The sequence below is a fragment of the Calliphora vicina genome, chromosome 4 (assembly GCF_958450345.1).
Source record: "Calliphora vicina chromosome 4, idCalVici1.1, whole genome shotgun sequence".
Classification (NCBI taxonomy): Eukaryota; Metazoa; Arthropoda; class Insecta; order Diptera; family Calliphoridae; genus Calliphora; species Calliphora vicina.
Genome location: NC_088783.1, coordinates 3,751,130 through 3,779,044, shown reverse-complemented (window position 1 = coordinate 3,779,044; position 27,915 = coordinate 3,751,130). Strand labels below are relative to the sequence as shown.

The 27,915-nt window shown below is 26.5% G+C and overlaps 1 protein-coding gene across 1 annotated transcript in view; it reads right to left on the bottom strand.

Moving 5' to 3' along the window:
- Positions 1-27,606, bottom strand: part of LOC135958851 (CKLF-like MARVEL transmembrane domain-containing protein 4) — a 30,179-nt gene extending 2,573 nt beyond the window's left edge. Inside the window, exons 1-2 of the mRNA XM_065509786.1 lie at positions 27,158-27,606; positions 1,177-1,344 (exon numbers count right to left, since the gene is read on the bottom strand). Coding sequence (XP_065365858.1) covers positions 1,177-1,344; positions 27,158-27,298 — 309 coding nt within the window. The 5' untranslated portion in view covers positions 27,299-27,606. The remainder of the gene's footprint in view (positions 1-1,176; positions 1,345-27,157) is intronic.
- Between the last annotated feature and the right edge of the window lie 309 nt (positions 27,607-27,915).

Below are 27,915 nucleotides of genomic sequence, written 5' to 3'. Positions count from 1 at the left end.
ATATTTCTGACTAAAATTCGATTTTTTAAATAAAAACTCAAAATATCTAAATTCGCTAATAACTTGACCTATAAGCGTTTAATCAAGAAAAGGACCTCGATCTCTGATCACTCATATTTCTGACTAAAATTCGATTTTTTAAATAAAAACTCAAAACATCTAAATTCGCTAATAACTTGACCATAAGCGTTTCAGCTAGTGTTGCAATAATAGTTTTTGAAAAAATTTAAAAAAATTATGATTACTGAACGTACATGAACAAAATCATTTGCATTATTTGAACATTTAATACAATTTTTGTTTAATTAGACGATGAAATTGTATTATGAGTATTATAAGTATTAATACTAAGTATTGTCGTCTGAAAATAACTTAAAGAGTATTTTATGAGTTGCAATTTTATATTCGCCCAAGCATTACTATTTCATAAATATGTGCTACTGTATGTAGGCATACAAATACAGAGTGTGTAAATAGGTGGTGAATTTTTATAAAAAAAAGTTTTTACATAAAGTCAAATGTAAAAGTCTAACAATTTTTCATCTCACGACCTATTGACATTTAAACATACATTTTCTATAGTGCTCTAAATGAACCGTAGTGAGTTTTGCAACAACACGATTAACTATAAATTTATAGGAAGTTTTGAGAAATTTTAAAAATGGATACAACCTACACTAGTTATTGACAAGAGTATGATTATTTAATGTTGTTTTGTAAACTTATATGTAACATTTCCTTTCGAGACTCTTTTTGTATCCAAATATTTGATTTTATAATTCAAGTACATTTATTAATAGCAGTCATCAATGTAAACTAGTTTAAAACCGCTTTTATAATGAATTAATTCATAAAATACCGTAAACGATAAAATTCTTGCCTTTGGTCAACTTGTAAGCAGGGTGTCAGTGGCTGTGCACCAGCCAAAATGTTGGTCAACTTTATTTTTTTGCCATTACAAAAACCTGTTACAAAAATTCTTTATTAAATACTTCATATATGTATGAATGTATATAATTTGTCTCAATTATTGGGGGAAAAAAACTCAATAGACAAATGTATAATGATAGCAAAATCTGACTTTTGAAGTAAATTTGTTGTTTTTGAGGACAAAGTTTGTTAAAATATTATTATTGGTTGTTTGTTATATTAATAAATTAATTGTGTAATACTTACTGTGAATATCCAATTAATGGCAACATTAAGAGCCTCTCTAATACCCAAAAAGTAGGCAAAGATCCATAACAGTGTTGCTATAAATGAAACTACCACAACAAACAGGAAGAAAGATGTGGCTGGAATGAGGGCAGGTGAAGCGCAAGCCATACAAATTATACCCAAGAACTGGAAAATTAAGAGAATAAAAAAAATATATTGTATGATTTTATTTATGTATATTGGAATGTTTTGTTCATTTTAATAGATTAAATTTTGTTTTTCAAATACCGAAAATAATTGTTATTTATGGAATATTCAACTTAAGAAATCAGTAAAAAGAAAATGTCTTAGAAATACTTTATGTGCATCATAACATGTTTCGTAACTCTATCTATCCGATATTTCATACAAATCAAAAATAACAATAATTTTTATATTATTTGTTACAAATAACATGAATACATATTTTTTTGAATTAAACTACAATTTTAATTTGTCCTATGTATCAAAAAAAAAGTCCTATTTATCATAATTAATGTTAAATGATACAAAGTTTATATATTTTTGATCAGGTCGATAATCCATTGACTAGAAAAATAAATAAAATATAAAAAAGGAGGTGATGTATATCTCTCATCATCATTAACATGTAATTATAAATATGGGGGATTTTTTGTCAAGTCAAGTGAACCAACTTTTGAAATTGATGTTGTATATCCCATCGATATATGTATATCCCACTAAGAGACCAAAAAGCTCTTAAAGGAATAGACCTAAGCTTTCTTTTGAGCAAAAAATAGACCTAAGCTTTCTTTTGAGCAAAAAATAACAAAAAAGGGCCCCTTTTGAGAAAAAAAGGCAAACAAGTTTTTGATTTTGCAAAAAAAATTTTGCCATTTATTCCCAGGTATTTTAGAAATTTTACATTATTGAAATAAACAATAAATAACTAGTTTATTATAATTTGTTTTGTGAATTAAGGTATAAAACAGTAATATACGATTATATTTTTTGATTTTTTGTCTTATTTTACAAATGATCCCCATTTTATCTGCCCCATCCCTATGGAGCATTTACCCCATGGGTGGGGTGGTTTCGCCGTTTTTGGTCAGTCTAGAAATGTTAAAAAATATGATCAAAATTAAAGCCAACATATCTAAGTATCCGAAACAATAAACAAATTAATTTGAGAACGCCTCAAAAAAAAAAGTGGCGTATGGTCCCCCTTTTACCCTACTAATTTTCCTATACTAAGTTTTATTTTATTTCTTCCGGGTGTTTCTGTGAAGTTTTATTTTAGTCTGATTACTTTGAAAATTTAAATTCATTTAAACATTAATGGCCGTATTCATAAACAAGTTTTAAATTTAAACAACATTTTAAAATCAAATTTTGTATGGAAATTTTGCTTTAAAACATTGTTTAAATTTAATTTTTTTTGTATGAATACGGGGGTAAGTGGAGATTATACCCAGTTTTTCAAACTGGGTTTGTTTAGAACATTTATTTAGAATATAATAGAAAATAGTTACTTAAGACCAGCAAAGCGCATTCAATTTTATATGTATAGGATACATGTCAAACTTCATATGGAATACATCACGTGTGAACCCACTTTAACCAATTTCTCAAGAAAATTTCATATTTCAAAATTAAATGCATATAATAATAAAACACGTAATTGTAAATTGTGTTATTTAACACCAGTTGATAAAACCTTTGAGATGCTTTCAAATTAAATTCTAATGAATATTAAATGACGTCATATTGTTGCTGTATTTAGGGGCCAGGAATGTTGAGAACTAACTTGGATTGTTATATTATATATAAAACGTAATACTTAGCTGGAAATTATTTTTTATTATTAAGATACAAAATTTTAAAACAATGATGCATTAATGTTAATACTTTTGAAATTTTAGGAAAGCAATTAAACCAGTAAAATACATATATATACATATGTATGTACAGATGCATGTAATTTATAACAATTACTCATAAACTAACGTTAAGTGTAGGTGGTTCTTATTTAAATACTTGTTGTATTGAAAACAATGTACAACTTGTAGGTAGGTGTTTTAACAAAAAATAAAAATTTTAAACGTTTTAAAATGTATACATACTTTCTACTAACAATTATATGTATGTATTTTAGGTGGACAGACTGAAAGATATTCATATCTATGCATGTAATATGTACGTACGTTTATGATCGTAAAAGCACATAGCTGTATTAAACTTGACATTTACTTTAAACAAACAGACAATTCATTCATGAATTCCAATCCAAAACAACAAACAGAAAACGTCGGTAGATTCTCCACATTTGTTTATTATTGTATATTTATTTATATATTTGCAAAATAATAATAACTTGTTAAAAAGCTGAGCTCATCTTCTGGCAAAAACAAAACACCAGACATTTTGCATTGAAACCTGCTATTTCGTTTTTGTTTGCGAAAAAAAACCTGTTGATTTTGTATCTGATATAAATAATGTTTGTTTGTACCAGTATTCGTGAATTTGTAAACAATGATTTAACTATTTTTTGTACATTTTGTTTTCGTTACATTTTTATTTTATTTTTTCAGTGTAAAAAGTATGTTATAGTTTACGTCACACCTGTTGCACCATTATATATGTAGTTGTAGATACGAGTACTTAGATACAAATAATATACGCTATTTATTTGTTTATAATATTTGTATAATAATTACTACATTTGTAGAGAATATTATGAGTTTGTGCAAAAAATATAAATATGAAATATAAGATAAATTCTTATAATCAAAGTTTTTCCCCAAATATGTTTTTGGCGCTCATAAATTCGAATTCAACAATCAAGTCTAAATCAAGTTTTTGAAACCGGCCCTTATTGTGGATCGTAGTTTTGTTGAGATCATATCATTTAACTATTTAAAACTTCTGATACACCCTCAAAATTGTACGTTATTCCAGAAAAATAAAAGCTAAGACCCCTAATGCATCGGTCATCCCCATGCAAGGTACAAAATGAAAAAGTGCATTATTTACAAATATGACATCTCTTCTATATAAATAAAAAATCAAATGTTGTTCGTTGGTAATTGCATCAGTAGAGAACAGCCGGACCGATTTAGACCAATTTCTTTTAAAATGTTGGTCATAGCCCAACTTAGGTTTTTACGAAATGAAAAATTGTCCACGCCCACTTTTTCGATTTATCTAAAAACGAAAAACGGCTACATCGATTTCTCTAATTTTTTGTTTAAATGATCATAGTAATCCAATTTAAGTTTTTACTGAAAGAAAAATTTACCATGTCAATTTTTTTCGATATATCTAAAATCGCAGAACGCCTGGACCGATTTAACTAATTTTTTTTTAATGTTCGCAATACATAGTCCGCAATAGTTTTTACATAAATAAAAATTGTCCACGTCCGCTAATACGCCCACTTATTAAATACATCTGCAAAATTCATCGGTCTGTGATCAATCATATTTCAGACTAAAATTCGATTACTTATATAAAAACTCAAAATATCTAAATTCGCTAATAACTTGGCCAATAAGCGTTGAATCAAGAAAAGGAACAAAAATCGATTTTTTATATAAAAACACAAAATATCTAAATTCGTTAATAAATTGACCAATAAGCGTTTAATCAAGAAAAGGAGCTCGATCTGTGATCACTCATATTTCAGACCAAAATTCGACTTTTTATATAAAAACTCAAAATATCTAAATTCGCTAATAACTTGGCTAATAATCATTTAATCAAGAAAAGGATCTCGATCTGTGATCACTCATATTTCTGAACAAAAATCGATTTTTTATATAAAAACACAAAATATCTAAATTCGCTAATAAATAAATAAATTGTTAAGCGTTTAATCAAGAAAAAGATCTCGATCTGTGATCACTTATATTTCTGAAAAAAAAAGATTTTTTATATAAAACCTCACAATAGCTAATAACTTGGCCAATAAGCGTTTAATCAAGAAAAGGAGCTCGATCTGTGATCACTCATTTTTCAGACCAAATTTCGAAAACTCAAAATATGTTCATTGATTTACATGTATTCTGTTGTTGCAAGACTTAGGTTTTTGACAACAAACTTAGGTTCTTTGTAGCGCTTCTATGTATATTTTATTCTATGCCCTATATGAATTTTTAACTATTTTTGGCCTTTTCAAACCGCTTCTCACAAATTCACAAATCGAAGTCGGGTCAGCTAGTAATAAAATAAAAAAAATATCTTTTTAATAAATTTTTTTTAGGTTTTAACGTTAATGAAGAGTAGCATAACTAAACTTATAGACAACACAAAATTGACATCATTTATTGCATATTTTTTAGATATTGAGAATTACTTACGTATACTGTCACTTTTTTATTTAAATTTATAAATTATGATGTAACCAAATCAACTTAAATATTTTGTATGTCAACAGTTATTTTTTCAAACATTTAAGATATTAAAAACGAAACTAAACATGTTTATATTGCTGAAATTCTAAAAGGTTGTGGTTTGTTTTAGAAAAAATGTTAAAGTATTTGTGACAGTTTAAATTCTTCAAAGCTAATTTTATGCAAAAATTCCAATAATTTTGTTTTAAAGCAAACAAATATATACATATGTACATATTTATATGTTTATGTGAAATTGTTTGCTTTTTAACATTAACCACAAGATAAACAATATTCAAACCCCAAAAGGTCTTTTGATATAAATCACATACAACCTAAAAAATGTGTATGCAAAATTCATATTCTAAACAAACCAGTTTTTTTATTTTTTCCACCAAACTACTAAATTTTATTCAGATATTTTAACTTGAAGTATTCATTATTTAAAAATTTGAAATAGATATAAATACATACATCTGGCGCGGATCCAGCAAACGTTTTTGGGGGGACATTTTTTTTTAAATTAGCTATTACAATTTACATTATTTAATATGGATTTGAGAAACATACCTCAAATTTGAGAACCATATATCAAGTTTTAGGTTCTTTAAAATTTCTAAATTCGCATTAATTTGTTCTTTAGAGGCTCAAAGTTCATATTTGAATACATAATGCATAATGATTACATAAATATCTTACCGCTAAGCTACCGTTGACGAAATAACTACAATTACCGTTACCGATTAAATATCTTAATCGTAAATACAATTACATACCTCTAAATACCGATATTCTATAAATAATTTGAAATTATAAAAATAATATTTTTTATTTCAATAATTTATTGAAAGTTTATTGAAATCTACAGAATTTTATATTGTAATAGAATACGTACTTTCTCAACATATCGACCACTTTCCACGAATTTATCGTATGTTACATTTTTACATAGAAAAATATTATACTGATATTCGCTATAGTTATGGAAATATTATTAAGTTAATTTTATCGTATGTGAAATTTAATTTACTTAATCGGCCAAAGAAAAGAAATTTAATAACGATAACGCCCCCCTGTAAAATTTGGTTTTTGTAACATACGATCATTTCGCGAAAGGGGTCGATATTTTAAAATGTTTGTAAATTTTATTAATAATTTAGTTTAAATTAAAATCAACGTTATCATTAAAATTCCGTTACTGAAATAACAGCAAATGCCGTTACCGAAATACAGTTCTAAATAAATATTAAAAAAATTTAAACTGGAGTTTTGAAAGTGTTGTAAAAAGTAAAAATTTTTTATAGATTTATTACAGATTTGTGTAGGGAACCGTTATAAAGAATCATAAATAATTCCTTATATGAAATTTTCTAAACAAAAGTCGAAAATTATGGCGATCTTTAGCATTTCTAATTGTTTCTTTTGAATAATGTAATGCATCTGGGAATTTTTCTATCCCCCCCTAGATCCACGTCTGATATACATAAAGTATATACATATATAAAACTTACAATAATGTTAGTAATAGCATATAGTAGTTGAATCATCAGAATGTTTCACTTTCATTATTTTCATTACTTTTTGAGAAATATGAATAAATTGTTATTTTTTTATTGTTATTTAATCTTATCTGAGTAAATTTTTTTCTGAAATGATAAAGTGGACATATACAAAATACATACCTCCATATGTTTGTATTGTAACACGAATCGTTTAATATACTTCAAAGTTTTAAAGAGAAGTCTGTCTGGTCGAAAGGTCGTTAAATAATGCAACACATTTCTCATTTCGAGGGTGTTCATCACAATTAGGGTGCCTAATCGGGAACATTTTCACGGGAACGTTTATTTAGAAACTTAGAACACAGATAAAACAGATTCGTTTTGATTTGTTCTATGAATTTGGTCGATACTAGCTAGAAACAGAAAATTAGTTGACATAGAAGAATTACGATTTAAATAAACGAAATATTGTCACCCCAACCAACATTTTTTCAGCCATAGCATGAAGAATTTAGATTTTTTCAGATTTAATTTTGTCGGACCTCTTTCTTAAATCTTTTAATATTTACTGGTTTTTGGCTTAATTTGGAATTAAAAAATGAATTATTTGGTGCTCATAGAATCCAATAGTTGTCGAAATCGGTTTTGAAAACGACAGAAAAATACTATTTTTTCAAACTAATTCCCTAACGAACGGAAATATTTTAAAAAATATTTTTTTTTTTTTAAAACTTATTGAATTTATATTGTGTAAAAATAAACGTAATTAAAAATCATGAATACGAAAGTGATAAATTAACAGCATTTTGAATAGGGCTTGAATGCTTAATATTTAAAAAAACAGAATCATCAAGTAATTGTGTTTATGACTCATAATTATAAGGTCTAATGTTGAAAGACAATTATAATGACATAAAAAATTAATCACACAAATTATTCGATTTTGACTATTGATTATTTTGTTTAATTATAGATAAATGGAAAATGTTTATTGTATGAATATGAGTATTAAATTTAAATCAAACTGATAAGAAATAAAGGTAAATCACCTAAATATTTTTTTAGCTCATGTTGTGTGCACGATCCAAACATACATTTACATAAATATTTCCGAGTATTTATAAATTATGAGATTTTTTTATTGTACACAGAAATTCAATTCAAATAGTTATCATATATTCAGCTGGTTTCAATTATATTCATGTGCCCAAAAACAAAATTTTCTAATATTTTCTTCTAAAATTTAAGTATGTATTGAATTTGGATAATTAAATATTCAATTTTCGTTATTGTTTGAACTTTAATAAAAACAAAGTTATTGAAAATACATTTTTCAAAAAACAATATTATTTTTATTACAATAACTGTATTTTTAATAACCTTTTTATGAAAGTTCAACCAATAATGTTATTAAATTATCCAAATTATTAAATTCTATATTCAAAATTTAGATGAAAATTTTGTTTTTTGGAATTCAAACTTAAATTTTAGAAGAACATTTTAGAATTCTATTCAATTACGAAATTTTTAAAAATAATTGAACTAATAGAAAATAGTTTTTTCTGGTTGTTTATCATGTAATGGCTTTGACAGTGAATTTACAATTTCACCCAATAAAAATAAATAAAAATTATTAATAAGAAAAGCAAAACTAACTGAAAATTTATAAAAAGAGGGTTTGTCAGCATAGTTTTTCATCTTGTATGTAATAACAAGTTATGGTCTACTACTCAAGCAATTTTTATTAAATAAAAAGATATGCATTTATATAAATATATGTATAATAGTAATTTGTAGTAATTACTCCTCCTCTGTAGTAATTTGACACGTTGTCTAAGCCTACATTTCCCAAATTAATCAAACATAATCATCGTGAGTATGTATTAATAACGTACATAGTACAATACATTTACATTTAAAGACTTATAAGGTATCATTATTTGTCCTTAACCCGTTCACTATCTGCGTAAAAAAAATTAAATTTGATCCCATTAAATATTCTGATGTTTTATTGTTTTGTTATTTTTTTTGCAATGTTGGATACCGATTGAAATCGGTAAAAAGGTAACGGTAACGTTAATTTGGATTACTTCGGTAACGATATTTTTGCTTATTTTGGGAATGGTATTTTAGCGGTAATGTTATTGCCTATTGTCGGTAGTTAAAGGGTTAAGAAGTCTTCGCAAATACATACATACATTTGTATGTTGGAGTACAAGTACAATTTTAACTATTGAAGCGTTGCAATTTTATATTTTTTCTCGGCAAAGTAAAAACTACATACTTTATAATAAATATCATGTTGTGAATATGTATAGAATTGGACTGACGTAATATTAAAAATAGTAAATTTTTACCCATGACTATGCTAAACACAATGAGACAAATTTTTAAAAGAAAAACTCATGCAAAATATAATTTTTTTTTGTTGTATATTATAAAAATATATGTGAGACCGTCCAAAAGTAAATAAAAAATTTACCAAAGCAAAAAAAAATGTCATCAGCTGGCATTTGGCCAAATAAAATGGTCTATAAAAAATACATTACCAAATAACATAAAATTATAAATATCTTAACGTATTACAATTTCAAAATCAAAAGCAATAAACAAGTGTTTGTTTTTTAGAAAAGAAAATTTTTGAAAAAATATGTTTATGAAAAAAATTCAGAATCTCAAATATTAGTCATTTAAATTTATTTATAATATATTGTTTAAAATTAATCATTTATGCAATGTTGTCAACTTAAACATTTCAGTAAAATATAACATCTTTGTGTGGAAATATTGCTATCATAATTTTTGGCCATTTAAAAAAAAAATCAGAATTAAAATATTCTTGTTTGATACTGAATTTTAACTAAAATTTCAGATTTACCATTATCATTCAAACTGAAAAGATATTAAAGAGTTTTCGAAATTATATTTAATCTTTACTTCGACCACAAGGAATACATGGGTGAACATCAACAGATTATGAGGTTATTAAGATACTAAAACATTCGTGTAATAAAATCAACTCGGATATGACAGTATTTTCAACTTGACTTTAATAAAAAACGAATTTTTCATAAAACTAAATTGTATTGTCGGTTATTTTTTTATTAAATTTTTAGTTCATTGCACCATGTTATGACTGTCTGTACGCATGCGCACAGATTACGACTAACTATTAAATGTGGATGATGATGGCATTAAATATGTATGAATGTGAGCCGGTTATGTTCATTGCCTTATTGTTGTTGTGGCTGTTATCGTCTCTGTATGTAATAGTTTTGTTGTTTATGATTTTTAATAAAAACAATTTCTTACTTTCCCATTTCACCCATTGTTACCGCTCTTTTTCTTTTGTTTAGTCTAAGTAGTTTTCGTTTTTGTTTTTGTTTTCAAACTTAGACTAGTCCAACTAATTATTCATAATGAAAGTTGTCAACTGCAGTTCAACATTCAACACATTGGCTCACTAACAACCGGTCTTGATTAACTAAAATGGGGTCAAAAGAATTTAAGAATACATTTGATTCATGGAATTTTAAAATTTTGAAAATTGCTCATTTCAATTACAATTATACTTCTACAAGAGTGTTACTAGTTTTAAGAAAAAAGAAAACATTTTCAAATTTGAAACAGAAATGGCCCCGAGCGTAAAAAAATATTATTTTACAAGTTGGAATCAACTTTTAAACTGCTGTACTTTTATTAATTAAAATGCCTATGATTAAACAATGTTATTTAATTTTTTTTTAGATAATTGAAGTTAAGGTCAATAGTTCAATTTAGAGTAATTGCGTACTAAAACAAAAACTCAGACAGTTTTCTTATATTTTTGTGCTTGTGAATAAATAATTTCACTCTCATTTTTTCTATTAATGAAAGAACTAATGAATAGAAAAGTTATGTATGTTTAAAACAAAACAACAAACATCCATATTATGATAGAATAAAATAAATAAAAAAATATGTAGTATATATATTTTGCAAATCGAAATTTCAATAACACTGTTGGCGGAGGGAACTTGTTTTGCCGGTTGTTCATAAATACATACATACAATGTATTTGGAATTTAATTGAATCGTTATTTTAAAAATGCATAAATACTTATTTATATGCATATGTATTCATAATAAAATAAATTGATAAATCATAACTTTTTAGCATTCGTCAGCATATGTATGATGTACACAAATAGGAATTTTATTTATTTTAACTACAAAAATTAAATAACTAATTCGTTTTCAAACAATAAATAAGTAATAAAACTTATAATCAGGGCATCCAAAAATATGGTATAAAAAGTGTTTAATGCGCATAAAAACGTTCTTATATAAGGAAAATATGCCCTAGAACTTTTTTTTAAACAAACACAAACTGCGAAGCGTTTTGCTTATCTGCAGAAACACCCAGAGTCTCTGGCAGGAATCGAATCCGCAACCCTTAGATTGATAGTCCAGCACACTATCGTCTAGTCTATCGGGCACCCCATTATAATTATTCTCTAAACAATTGTTTTTACTATCTATAAAAAAACACCCTTTATTACCTATTTTTGGTTGTCCTGTCCTTATAATACAGATTTTCAAACCAGATTTTTTTATTTTTGAATATTTGAAATATTGTTTATGACAAAATCATTTAGCAAGTGTAAATGTTTCAATATGCATAAAATCATCTAATTTAAAGGCTGGTCATACAAGTTATGACATATCATGAATTTGCATCATCGCACATTTTTAGAATATGAATGAAATAGTTAACAAAATAACATTTAAAAAAACGTGATGTTGTTAGATGTTCCATAACATTCAATTACAGTAACAATAAATACTATTACACACATACATACTTATTAAGAGATTTGCTTATTCTTATATACATACATATGTACACAGTCAGCACAATTTTCAATATTAGACTGTGCTACAGCGAAAAATTACTCGCTAACTGACCTATTTTTTAAACAAATTCTTACGCAATACTTTTTTAATCGATTTTTAATTCTTAAAGATGTGAAAATAAAACCCATAGTGGTTTAACATTTGCGAATTTTTCTTCCTAAACTTTTAAATTATTTTTTTATTGTTTTATGATTTTCTTCTAAAGGATACAAAGAAGATATGTATTGTGTAAATATCTGCTATGGAAAATAATTTCCAAATGTTTATAGGGAATGTAGCACAATAAAGCTTTAAGTGGGTGTCTAAATAAAAATGTGAGTGCATTAAATATATGTACATTGTACATAAGTATATTAAAATGGTAATAAAATTCAGAAAACCATAAAGAAACATTTACTCGGAAAAGTCTCACAATATGCAATAAGTATACAAATACATACATATGTATGTACACAGGAAAAATTAAAAGCTTGTTATTTTTTTATATTTTTTTTAAATTTCCTAATAGTACAATACAAATGGGATATTCAAACGGTGTGCCATCAAGTCATATTGTCATAATATCCTAATATATTATGATAGTTCAAACAAAAGAGTTTTTTATGACAAAACAATAAACATAGTTCAAATAGTCTGAAGCACAACAAAAAAATTATAAGCTATCATAATATATTAGGACATTATGACAATTTGACCTAATAGCAGATCGTTTGAATCCCCTAAATGTATATTCGAATGTCAAAAATGTAATATTAGTATTGTACCTAAGTTATGTACATGCTTTGTATGATATATTTACATAGTACAATTCGCAGTAAATAGTATTTAATCAATTTCGATCAATTCATGGAATTGAAGTACTTTTATGTGGATACATAGGTTGATATTACAATTAATTTATTCATAGACAACTATTAAATTTCTTACAGTGCAATCTTACAAACTGTGTAAAAATAATCAAAAGTATAATTCACTATTATTTAACTATGTAATCGTATGCACAAACATACATACATCCCAGCAGTTGTACAAGTAGTCACTTGGCTGACCTCTATTTATATATATTTTGGACCATTTGACATGTATGTTTTCATATTATTGCAGAGAGAGAGAGATCAAATGGTTACTTTATGCATCCCAGGTAATCTAGCATGAAGTCAATTTTCACATTAGAGCCATGGTAGGCGTTCATATTGTTCAGGTTACGATGATTTTCGTCAAACAACCCGAATGTGAACAAAAGAGCGTAATAGAGCGTAAAAATACACACAATTCATTCAGTTTCTTGATGTTGTTGTGGATATTTTATTTTTTACACAAATTAAATGCCTCTTTTTGCCTACCAATGCATTAGAGTGTCTAATTAATCTATCTTTCGTTTTATCTTTCAAACAGCAGAGACTTTTTGAAAATCGGTTGGGAAATTGTTGAGTTACGGTCGTTTAAGTTTCAGAATACCCAATTTTTTCAACAAAGTTCCATTTTCTTTACGCTCTAAATTGATCGTGGGTCAGTAAAATATTTGTTCCTTGTTTTAGTGAAAAGTAGCTTTCCAAAACACACAAGTAAATACAAATTAATTTTGGATTCTGCATACAAATGCTTCCGTGTTCTTACAAAAAAAAAACATAGCTGATAGTATTTGCTTTAGTTGGGGAGCATCCTGTTTTAAAACTACTGTAACTCAGCTATTTTCCAACCGATTTTCAAAGGTAAATATAATTTCTGTCAAACAAAAATTGAGTCTAACTATAGAAAATATTTATTCAGCCCAATTATGAATAAAAATTCCCCGAGAGTTTTTGCACTTTTCCCATTTTTCCTATTCAAATTCAATGTTAAAAATAAGAAAAGGGAAAAACTGCCGGGCAATTTTTATTCATAATTGGGTTGATTATGTTTTTAAGATGTAACTTTAAGAATACCGCTATTATATTAAAACAAAGTGATGGACAAAACTATAAGTAGTTCCTTGATCTATGGACTCCAATAAAACAGAATTGCTATATGAGAACCACTGCATACTTTTTTCGTTCACTTTTGTATCACTGTGTAATTTTTATTAACTCGGATAATAAAAAAAGCTTCTATTCATCAACTAATAGATACCGGTTATTTCACTGTTCTTTGAGTAAACATAAAATAGTCGGAGAACAATTTGTTTACAAGCAATCGGTTATTGGACTGTTTAGGAAAGGTGTTTTGGACAGACTATTCGAGATCTAATAACTTCCGCTTAGGACAAGTAACCAATTCGGTAGCTAGTAAGTTAACTGGGTCTATGTAACCGGTATGTGAATACCATGCGTTGACTACTTTAGATCAGCTACCAGACAGTCTCTTAATAATCTATGCACGTCAATTAAGCCCCTGTTTAGGACACGCACATATTAAAGTGACTAGTCATGCAGCTATTAATTCAACTAGTGGTCACCCAGAACTGCTTGGATATACTGTATATAATACATACAATTTGTATGACGTTTGTGTACTATGTTCAAGTGTATGATCTAATACTTGCAAATCGTCTGTCTGCTTACAAAATTATTCGTCTTCCATTTTTTTTAATAGTAAAATGTTTACACAAAATTGTGCATTTTAACTACACGACTTAAGGAAAATATACTTGTACGTATGATTAATAAACATTTTAAAATTACGGTCATTACAAAATTTCAAGGGAATTGAAAATTTACTTTTTTGAGACCAGAATATGAATATCCATGATATTTAAAGCTGTTTATATGTATTAATATAATAACTTTTTCTTATTATATAATTCGAACTTGTTATAACTCAATAGCCATTAAAATAACGAAATTTATAGAAAATAAAAATACATTTCCCATTAAAAGTTCACTAAAAATCAATTGCAAATTTTCGAATTGGTTGACTCAGAATACAAACTATTTGTACTATTGTACTTTATATTTGTATATGTAAATACATTTAAAAATATTAAAAAAAAAACAGCTGGTTGTTTTCACACATTTTGAGTGGTTTTCTTTCTATTTGTTTAGTTTTTTGGAATGTCTACTATACATACATATTTTACATACATACTATATACAATGTATACTATACTATACATAAATAATATTTAAGTTATCTGGCCAATAATTGTGTCAAAAACATTCCAAATTAGCAACATGAAAATGTGTGTGAGTGGGTTATTAATGTTTTGCCTAAAAACCACAAAGAATTTGTTGTGTTTTTCAGATTAACGCCACTATCGTTATTATGATTAACATCATTATCGTATTCATATTTAGCAAATATTCCAAAAGAACTAAAGAACAAATGACGATAACAAGCAGGTGTTAAAATGTTAAAATGAAATCTGTGCGTTAGTGTTGTCAACACCACAAGACAATCGTTTTTTTTTTTTAATTCTTTATACACAAACTCATATATAATTTTGTTTAAGTAAATGATATTTAGACAAACAAAAAGGAAAATTAATTTAGACTAAAACATAAGAAGAAGAAAAACCCAAAATAAATAAAAATCTAAATTAAATAAACATTTGGCAATGAGCTCATTTGAGTAAAATATATACATACATATATCGTCGCTGAGTCTTGAAATTGTATATAAATTTTGATCAAGTAAAACCACATTAAATTACATATTAATTAATATTCTTTATAAACAATAGACCCATTTGAAAAGACTTACATAGTTTAATCAATAAGGATTTCCGGTGGTAAAACAATAAAACACAAAATTAAACCCATCCAGAACAAACTATTTTTTGTAACGGCAGGTCTAATGTACATAAATATTAAATTTAAATTTGTATTTAACCCTATTAGATCTTTTTATATATCTAACATACATTCATATGAACTTACTATATATACTGTATGTAGTATACAATACATATGTACATTTGTATATATTTATTCTGTTTATTACCAAGGACATTTTTATTTACATACATACATATTAGGGTGGGTCAAATTGTAGGAGGCTGAATCACTGTTCAAAGGTGTATCGCGATTCTTGTTCATTGGGTCATTTCAAGAAACTTTACCGAAGAATCCATAGCTCAAAAATTAATTTCGAGCCCCAGGATTTCACTATGAGAAAGTCAAATATTTGTCAATTTTCACCACAATTTTGTAAATTTTCGCCCACACAGAAAAAAAACAACCACATACACATTTGGCTAGAGGAAATAAAAATTTCTTGTGGTTTGATTCTTGAATATTTTGGAAAAATATCTTTTTGAAAAATTCGGGGGCTCGAAAATAATTTTTGAGCTATGGTTTTTTTTGTTAAAGTTTTTGTCACAAAAACTTTTACCCACCCTAATACATATGAATGTTCTGTAGTAGACAGTTTTACTTCAATATGAATATGGCCAGTGGGTTGAAATTTGTTTATTGCGTTGAAAAAAACTGCTCCATTTTTTGTGATTAAATATTAATGGAAAAATAATTATTTTATTGTACACAACAAGTCAACATCAACAAAAATCAATAGTAGAAAAATTAAATTTAACAATAATAACATTTAAATAGAATACTAATTTCTTTTTTTTAATAGGTACGCACACATTCTTAAATATTTTACTAAAAATATATTGTTACCAACCCAATTATGAATAAAAAATCCGCGGGAGTTTTTTTATTTTTCCTATTTTCAACATTGAATTTGAACAGGAAAAATGGGATAAGGGAAAAAAACTCCCACGAATTTGATATTCATATTCATGTACAAAGGTTCGAAAGAATTAATTCTTAATATAAATTTCCAATTGTTTGGGAAATTTCGAAACAATTTTTTTAATTAACATTTATAAATTCTTTTATCCTGAACTGTAGCCAAAATAAAAAAAAATGTTAGTGTTAATTAAAAGTTAGCTTCATATTAATTGGTAAAACATTTAAAAAATTAGGTCAATTTGATAAAGTTGAATTTGTTGATAGGTTATTACATTCAATTGCCATTACATAAACAAAAATTTCTAATATCGAATATGAAAGAGATAAGAATTTTATAAGAAATTCATTAAAAGCTAGCAACTAGTGTGCATTAAAAATTGAAATCTAAATGTTATAATAATACCAAATACCAATATTGAATCTGAACGAAACTATGTGTATGAATTTGCTTCGTTACATTTTCTAATGCAAAAGATAATAAATTTAATTAAATTTACCGCCATTCTCTATAAACCAGAGATCGAAAATAATGGGTTCACTTTAATTTCAATGGTAAATTCTCATTCGCAGCCATTTAAAAATAATTTTTTGTGATATATCACTGAGAGAGTGATTTATTCGAGAACATTTTAGGTTTGGGGTTGAGAGAAACAGAAAAGAAACAAACACAAATAATCTGGATGAGTGATTTATAATTTATTCTTTTCGTAAAGGTCAGCTTGTGACTTTTTTTTGCGAACATGAAAAATAAATCGCAAAAATGCATTTGATGCAAATCAACGCTTAAATATATAAAATTTATCAAAAGATTAATAACAATTTACAAAAAAAATCTCATTTCTGTTACTCAGACTTCATTACTTCATACTTATCATATTATTTCCATAATTTGTTAAAAATTACTAATAATATGTTGTTGTATGTAAGTAAAAGAGAAATTAACAGTTATTAAGAACAAGAACAAATTAATTGTTTATCTCACACCAAACCATTAAAAACAACAAAAACTAATTGAGGTCATACCAAACCATTTAAATAAAAATCATTTTATAACTGTTATTTTCAGTGATTTATTTTTATCACAAAAATCTAAATCACAATTTGGGTTTTGTGGTATATGGACGAGTTATTTTCGATCTCTTCTATAAACTCCTAACCTGTAGTTAGCTCCTCCTAACCAGCAGGTCTTAATATGGAAAATGGTCATTCAAAAATGTTTCATTACATATTTTTTTCTACAATTAAAATTAAATTTAACTATAAAAAAAAAATTAAAATTATTTAAATTAAAACCTTTATTGCTATGCTAATTTCAAATTACGTTCTATGTTTAAAAACCTATTTCTTTATCTAAAGCCAGTAAAGTAAATTTCTAGCAATATCTCTCAAACTTATTGTTTATCTTTATTGTGTGATTAAAATTTTTGCAGGGACATATTTTTAAAAATCTAAATTAGAACAGTGCAAACAAGTGTTTTTAATCTAAAAACTGCAATTATTGATTATTTATAATAAGAAATGAACAAAATAGCATTTAATCACTTATCATTCGATTGGCATCAAAAATAAATTCAAATGATAAGTTTACGAAAACAAAAAAATAAAATTAATCTTTCTATTCATTACTAATCCAGATTTAGAGATTTACGTATATAAATTAAGACCTTTAATTTCAATTTACTAGATAGTTTTCTAGAAAATTCTGTTAAAAATGAGAGTTTAAGATTGATTTATTAAAATGTTTTTTCGAGTCGTTAAAAATGTTATATGTACCTTTGATGAAATACACCTGAAATTTTTCACATTTCTGTAACCATGTGATAATGAAATATTCTCAAATCATATCAGAACTGACTTAAATGCATTAAAATTCTGATAAAACTAACTCGTTCCAAATTTATGTCTATGAATGTATGTGTGTACGTAATGTATATCAGTGAATTGATAAGACTCAAAATTTTTTCTTCATGCTTTATAATAATTTGGTTAAATATTTAAGCCAAAAACAAACAACAACTATAACCCTTTTAATAATTTCATAAAATAAATTATTTATTACTGTAGTTTGTTTAAAGATTGAAATTTAAAAGCAAATGTTGATTTTATTATTCATATGGGTTTCAACATGAAACCTAAATATTTATTAAAAAAAAATAAACTACATATTTTAAAAAATGTAATTCTGAACTAATATTCCTAATATGTTATGATAGTTTAATACAATTTTTGTTGTGTTCCAAACAAAAAAGTTCAAAACTAATACGACTATTTGAACTACATATGTATGTTTACATATGTAGTAAACATATGACAATATGACTAATTGCAGACCGTGTGAATACCCCAATTATCTACAGATATAGCAGTCATATACATTTTGTACAAAATGGACAACTTAAGGTATTTATAAACGACAATACTGAGTATTAACACTTTTCAAATTTAAAATATTATTGAAAGCATTCGGTATGTCAAGAAATCGTTTCGAAAAAACATTTATTGTTCACACGATACTATTACAAATATTTTATTCCTTTGTTGATTGATATTTTTCTACAAACTTTATTTTTATTTTACATTTTAATGACATTTTGTTTGCCTTATTTGTGTTTATAAATACATACCCGATACATATAAAAATAAAAAGTTTTTGAATTGTTTTAAACAATTTTTGAATACCGACCGTAATCAAAAAAATCATTCGTATTTTCTGAAAATCTAATACACATTTTGTTTAGACGATGAAATTATATTATGATACTTGAGTTTTTGGCAAATATTAATATGTCGTCTATAAATACCAGTATTGCCGTCAAAATCGATAGCTTATTTATTTACTTAACCTTTTACATCTCTATTTATTAATAAGAAAGGGAAATGACAGGAAACATGAAATAACGCTCTATTTTATATAATAGTATAGATATTTGATCAAATTAGGACACACATAAATCGACAATAGGTTATTTTCAGGTCCAAAAAATTCTATTATCCTATTGTAATCGCGGTTTTTTACATATATTTCTGCCATTTGTGGGCCAATTTTCTCTATTGGACTATAGCGAGTACATTGATGTATGAAGCATGTATGAAAGTTATTTCGGATTTTCGGAAAGTTGATTTCGAAAGACAGACGGACATGGGTATATCAACTCCGCCTCTTTGCTCCGACAAAAACATACTTTAAGATCCGGCTGTAAATGCCAAAGATATGTACATACAGTGGTGGTCAAAACATATGCAACCAGCAACAGAATTTTACAAAAGTGGTTTAAACTACTTTAAGATGTAAACAAAAATATTCATTTGCTTATAATATTTTTTAATTAATGCTTTAATAATTTTGTAAGTCTGTCTGCTTACAAAATTATTCGTCTTCCATTTTTTTTAATAGTAAAATGTTTACACAAAATTGTGCATTTTAACTACACGACTTAAGGAAAATATACTTGTACGTATGATTAATAAACATTTTAAAATTACGGTCATTACAAAATTTCAAGGGAATTGAAAATTTACTTTTTTGAGACCAGAATATGAATATCCATGATATTTAAAGCTGTTTATATGTATTAATATAATAACTTTTTCTTATTATATAATTCGAACTTGTTATAACTCAATAGCCATTAAAATAACGAAATTTATAGAAAATAAAAATACATTTCCCATTAAAAGTTCACTAAAAATCAATTGCAAATTTTCGAATTGGTTGACTCAGAATACAAACTATTTGTACTATTGTACTTTATATTTGTATATGTAAATACATTTAAAAATATTAAAAAAAAAACAGCTGGTTGTTTTCACACATTTTGAGTGGTTTTCTTTCTATTTGTTTAGTTTTTTGGAATGTCTACTATACATACATATTTTACATACATACTATATACAATGTATACTATACTATACATAAATAATATTTAAGTTATCTGGCCAATAATTGTGTCAAAAACATTCCAAATTAGCAACATGAAAATGTGTGTGAGTGGGTTATTAATGTTTTGCCTAAAAACCACAAAGAATTTGTTGTGTTTTTCAGATTAACGCCACTATCGTTATTATGATTAACATCATTATCGTATTCATATTTAGCAAATATTCCAAAAGAACTAAAGAACAAATGACGATAACAAGCAGGTGTTAAAATGTTAAAATGAAATCTGTGCGTTAGTGTTGTCAACACCACAAGACAATCGTTTTTTTTTTTTAATTCTTTATACACAAACTCATATATAATTTTGTTTAAGTAAATGATATTTAGACAAACAAAAAGGAAAATTAATTTAGACTAAAACATAAGAAGAAGAAAAACCCAAAATAAATAAAAATCTAAATTAAATAAACATTTGGCAATGAGCTCATTTGAGTAAAATATATACATACATATATCGTCGCTGAGTCTTGAAATTGTATATAAATTTTGATCAAGTAAAACCACATTAAATTACATATTAATTAATATTCTTTATAAACAATAGACCCATTTGAAAAGACTTACATAGTTTAATCAATAAGGATTTCCGGTGGTAAAACAATAAAACACAAAATTAAACCCATCCAGAACAAACTATTTTTTGTAACGGCAGGTCTAATGTACATAAATATTAAATTTAAATTTGTATTTAACCCTATTAGATCTTTTTATATATCTAACATACATTCATATGAACTTACTATATATACTGTATGTAGTATACAATACATATGTACATTTGTATATATTTATTCTGTTTATTACCAAGGACATTTTTATTTACATACATACATATTAGGGTGGGTCAAATTGTAGGAGGCTGAATCACTGTTCAAAGGTGTATCGCGATTCTTGTTCATTGGGTCATTTCAAGAAACTTTACCGAAGAATCCATAGCTCAAAAATTAATTTCGAGCCCCAGGATTTCACTATGAGAAAGTCAAATATTTGTCAATTTTCACCACAATTTTGTAAATTTTCGCCCACACAGAAAAAAAACAACCACATACACATTTGGCTAGAGGAAATAAAAATTTCTTGTGGTTTGATTCTTGAATATTTTGGAAAAATATCTTTTTGAAAAATTCGGGGGCTCGAAAATAATTTTTGAGCTATGGTTTTTTTTGTTAAAGTTTTTGTCACAAAAACTTTTACCCACCCTAATACATATGAATGTTCTGTAGTAGACAGTTTTACTTCAATATGAATATGGCCAGTGGGTTGAAATTTGTTTATTGCGTTGAAAAAAACTGCTCCATTTTTTGTGATTAAATATTAATGGAAAAATAATTATTTTATTGTACACAACAAGTCAACATCAACAAAAATCAATAGTAGAAAAATTAAATTTAACAATAATAACATTTAAATAGAATACTAATTTCTTTTTTTTAATAGGTACGCACACATTCTTAAATATTTTACTAAAAATATATTGTTACCAACCCAATTATGAATAAAAAATCCGCGGGAGTTTTTTTATTTTTCCTATTTTCAACATTGAATTTGAACAGGAAAAATGGGATAAGGGAAAAAAACTCCCACGAATTTGATATTCATATTCATGTACAAAGGTTCGAAAGAATTAATTCTTAATATAAATTTCCAATTGTTTGGGAAATTTCGAAACAATTTTTTTAATTAACATTTATAAATTCTTTTATCCTGAACTGTAGCCAAAATAAAAAAAAATGTTAGTGTTAATTAAAAGTTAGCTTCATATTAATTGGTAAAACATTTAAAAAATTAGGTCAATTTGATAAAGTTGAATTTGTTGATAGGTTATTACATTCAATTGCCATTACATAAACAAAAATTTCTAATATCGAATATGAAAGAGATAAGAATTTTATAAGAAATTCATTAAAAGCTAGCAACTAGTGTGCATTAAAAATTGAAATCTAAATGTTATAATAATACCAAATACCAATATTGAATCTGAACGAAACTATGTGTATGAATTTGCTTCGTTACATTTTCTAATGCAAAAGATAATAAATTTAATTAAATTTACCGCCATTCTCTATAAACCAGAGATCGAAAATAATGGGTTCACTTTAATTTCAATGGTAAATTCTCATTCGCAGCCATTTAAAAATAATTTTTTGTGATATATCACTGAGAGAGTGATTTATTCGAGAACATTTTAGGTTTGGGGTTGAGAGAAACAGAAAAGAAACAAACACAAATAATCTGGATGAGTGATTTATAATTTATTCTTTTCGTAAAGGTCAGCTTGTGACTTTTTTTTGCGAACATGAAAAATAAATCGCAAAAATGCATTTGATGCAAATCAACGCTTAAATATATAAAATTTATCAAAAGATTAATAACAATTTACAAAAAAAATCTCATTTCTGTTACTCAGACTTCATTACTTCATACTTATCATATTATTTCCATAATTTGTTAAAAATTACTAATAATATGTTGTTGTATGTAAGTAAAAGAGAAATTAACAGTTATTAAGAACAAGAACAAATTAATTGTTTATCTCACACCAAACCATTAAAAACAACAAAAACTAATTGAGGTCATACCAAACCATTTAAATAAAAATCATTTTATAACTGTTATTTTCAGTGATTTATTTTTATCACAAAAATCTAAATCACAATTTGGGTTTTGTGGTATATGGACGAGTTATTTTCGATCTCTTCTATAAACTCCTAACCTGTAGTTAGCTCCTCCTAACCAGCAGGTCTTAATATGGAAAATGGTCATTCAAAAATGTTTCATTACATATTTTTTTCTACAATTAAAATTAAATTTAACTATAAAAAAAAAATTAAAATTATTTAAATTAAAACCTTTATTGCTATGCTAATTTCAAATTACGTTCTATGTTTAAAAACCTATTTCTTTATCTAAAGCCAGTAAAGTAAATTTCTAGCAATATCTCTCAAACTTATTGTTTATCTTTATTGTGTGATTAAAATTTTTGCAGGGACATATTTTTAAAAATCTAAATTAGAACAGTGCAAACAAGTGTTTTTAATCTAAAAACTGCAATTATTGATTATTTATAATAAGAAATGAACAAAATAGCATTTAATCACTTATCATTCGATTGGCATCAAAAATAAATTCAAATGATAAGTTTACGAAAACAAAAAAATAAAATTAATCTTTCTATTCATTACTAATCCAGATTTAGAGATTTACGTATATAAATTAAGACCTTTAATTTCAATTTACTAGATAGTTTTCTAGAAAATTCTGTTAAAAATGAGAGTTTAAGATTGATTTATTAAAATGTTTTTTCGAGTCGTTAAAAATGTTATATGTACCTTTGATGAAATACACCTGAAATTTTTCACATTTCTGTAACCATGTGATAATGAAATATTCTCAAATCATATCAGAACTGACTTAAATGCATTAAAATTCTGATAAAACTAACTCGTTCCAAATTTATGTCTATGAATGTATGTGTGTACGTAATGTATATCAGTGAATTGATAAGACTCAAAATTTTTTCTTCATGCTTTATAATAATTTGGTTAAATATTTAAGCCAAAAACAAACAACAACTATAACCCTTTTAATAATTTCATAAAATAAATTATTTATTACTGTAGTTTGTTTAAAGATTGAAATTTAAAAGCAAATGTTGATTTTATTATTCATATGGGTTTCAACATGAAACCTAAATATTTATTAAAAAAAAATAAACTACATATTTTAAAAAATGTAATTCTGAACTAATATTCCTAATATGTTATGATAGTTTAATACAATTTTTGTTGTGTTCCAAACAAAAAAGTTCAAAACTAATACGACTATTTGAACTACATATGTATGTTTACATATGTAGTAAACATATGACAATATGACTAATTGCAGACCGTGTGAATACCCCAATTATCTACAGATATAGCAGTCATATACATTTTGTACAAAATGGACAACTTAAGGTATTTATAAACGACAATACTGAGTATTAACACTTTTCAAATTTAAAATATTATTGAAAGCATTCGGTATGTCAAGAAATCGTTTCGAAAAAACATTTATTGTTCACACGATACTATTACAAATATTTTATTCCTTTGTTGATTGATATTTTTCTACAAACTTTATTTTTATTTTACATTTTAATGACATTTTGTTTGCCTTATTTGTGTTTATAAATACATACCCGATACATATAAAAATAAAAAGTTTTTGAATTGTTTTAAACAATTTTTGAATACCGACCGTAATCAAAAAAATCATTCGTATTTTCTGAAAATCTAATACACATTTTGTTTAGACGATGAAATTATATTATGATACTTGAGTTTTTGGCAAATATTAATATGTCGTCTATAAATACCAGTATTGCCGTCAAAATCGATAGCTTATTTATTTACTTAACCTTTTACATCTCTATTTATTAATAAGAAAGGGAAATGACAGGAAACATGAAATAACGCTCTATTTTATATAATAGTATAGATATTTGATCAAATTAGGACACACATAAATCGACAATAGGTTATTTTCAGGTCCAAAAAATTCTATTATCCTATTGTAATCGCGGTTTTTTACATATATTTCTGCCATTTGTGGGCCAATTTTCTCTATTGGACTATAGCGAGTACATTGATGTATGAAGCATGTATGAAAGTTATTTCGGATTTTCGGAAAGTTGATTTCGAAAGACAGACGGACATGGGTATATCAACTCCGCCTCTTTGCTCCGACAAAAACATACTTTAAGATCCGGCTGTAAATGCCAAAGATATGTACATACAGTGGTGGTCAAAACATATGCAACCAGCAACAGAATTTTACAAAAGTGGTTTAAACTACTTTAAGATGTAAACAAAAATATTCATTTGCTTATAATATTTTTTAATTAATGCTTTAAAAATAAGAATATAAAATTTAATTCAGAATTTTTTGCATTAAAAAGAAAAAAAATTTAAAAAACTACGTATGGGTTGATATTTCATTGGCCAAAACATATGCAACTAATTGCTTTTAAAACATTTCTGTCTATAAAACTTAATATTTCGTGGCAAATCCTATATTTCCAATGACGGCCTTACATCGGCAAGGCTGTGAAGCTATCAAATTGGCAATAAAATTTGCAGGAATAGCGTTCCAAGCATCTACCAATCCTTGAAACATAATATCTGAATTAGTGCAATTTTCGGTGTCGATTCTTTGATTAACGATTGCCCAAATGTTCTCAATGGGATTTAGATCTGGTAATTGTGGTGGCCATTCCATTACCGAAACTCTTTCTTGTGCTAACAACGATTTAACAACATGTGAAGAGGGCTTGGGGTCGTTATAGTGCTGAATAACTCATCCAAGAGGCTTATTATCCTCAGAATTTGGAAGCATTACTCTTTCCAAGATGTCTCTATAGATAAATCCATCCATTATTTCATTAATTTAGAGCGATTGGCCAACTCCAGCAGCAGAAAAACTGCCCCATACCATTAAGTTGCATCCTCCATGTTTCAGTGTCTTTTTGCAGTATGTGCTTGAAGCCGCGTGTTAAGTGGTCGTCTTACGTAACACATGAAATCACATCCGATGATATTAAATTCGGATTCGTCGCTAAATAGGACAGTCGTCCATTTGTTTTCTGGCCAATTTAAATACTCCATAGCAAACTTCAAACGTTTCTTTTAATATAAGCGGTTTTTGCGCGTAGGGAAATCGTCGGTGAAGCTTGCAGGATGCAACGTAATGGTATGGGGGTTGTTTTTCTGCTGCTGGAGTTTGCCCATCGCTCTAAATTAATGAAATAATGGATGGATTTATCTATAGAGACATCTTGGAAAGAGTAATGCTTCCAAATTCTGAGGATAATAAGCCTCTTCGATGAGTTATTCAGCACGATAACGACCCCAAGCACTCTTCACATGTTGTTAAATCGTGGTTAGCACAAGAAACAGTTTCGGTAATGGAATGGCCACCACAATTACCAGATCTAAATCCCATTGAGAACATTTGGGAAATCGTTAATCAAAGAATCGACACCGAAAATTGCACTAATTCAATATTATTAATAATATTATGTTTCAAGGATTGGTAGATGCTTGGAACGCTATTCCTGCAAATTTTATTGCCAATTTGATAGCTTCACAGCCGTCATTGAAAATATAGGATTTGCCACGAAATATTAAGTTTTATAGACAGAAATGTGTTAAAAGCAATTAGTTGCATATGTTTTGGCCAATGAAATATCAACCCATACGTAGTTTTTTAAATTTTTTTCTTTTCAATGCAAACAATTCTGAATTAAATTTCATATTCTTATTTTTAAAGCATAAATTAAAAAATATTATAAGCAAATGAATATTTTTGTTTACATCTTAAAGTAGTTTAAACCACTTTTGTAAAATTCTGTTGCTGGTTGCATATGTTTTGACCACCACTGTATATCGAAAAATTTAAAAATGCCAAAAACAAAAATTTCGTAACTGCCTTTCAGAAAGACTTCATATTAGGGGGTGTACGGGGATTTTTTTTAAGTTACGGTCTAATGTACATACATATGTTTGTTATAAAATCTATACGAATGTATATTTAAATGTATTAAATTTAATAGTGGTAACTTACAAATTGTACAAGTTTAATAATGCCAGGAACAGTTTGAAAATATCCTATATTAATCCTCAGTGCACTTAAACCACCACCTGTTGTGGGTGCTGCGGTTTGTGTGGTTGTGGTACGTTCAACGGTTACTACGGTTTCCACCATTTTGTTTTAATTAATTAACTTTTTTGTTTATTTATATTAATCAGTTACTATGTATTTTATTTGTTTTTATCTATATTCGTATGTATCTACGTAAATATAAATAAATAAAATAATTTACTTTTTTTTATGCCGCTAATTGCAAAAACAAATGTACGTGTGTGTATTTTAATGTATAAATTTATTAAAAACGAAATATATTTTTAAAACAAATTTCACCGTTCTTTCTAACCACCGACCAATGTGAGCGACGCACGTTAAGTTACTACTGTTGCGTATAAAAACTTTAGACGTCTTGATTGTACAATTACTGCGCACGCAATAAGCCAATAAGCTGTTGTCTCAAAGCTCTCTCTCCCAAAAAAATACAATAAATTAAAATTATTGTTTATTATTCTCACTCTTTCATTTACTTAAAATGTACATATTTCTCTTATCACAAAGATTATTCATATATTTTTAAATAAACCGCTCTCCAACAATATTTTGTTTAAAAGACCGTTTGTTGTTGACTAAATTATTGTATTAACTTGGCACAGACAAAAACATTTATTTTGTTAACTAACACAACACTCTGCAACACTTAAATATACATATTTCTATTTATATATTTTTGAATG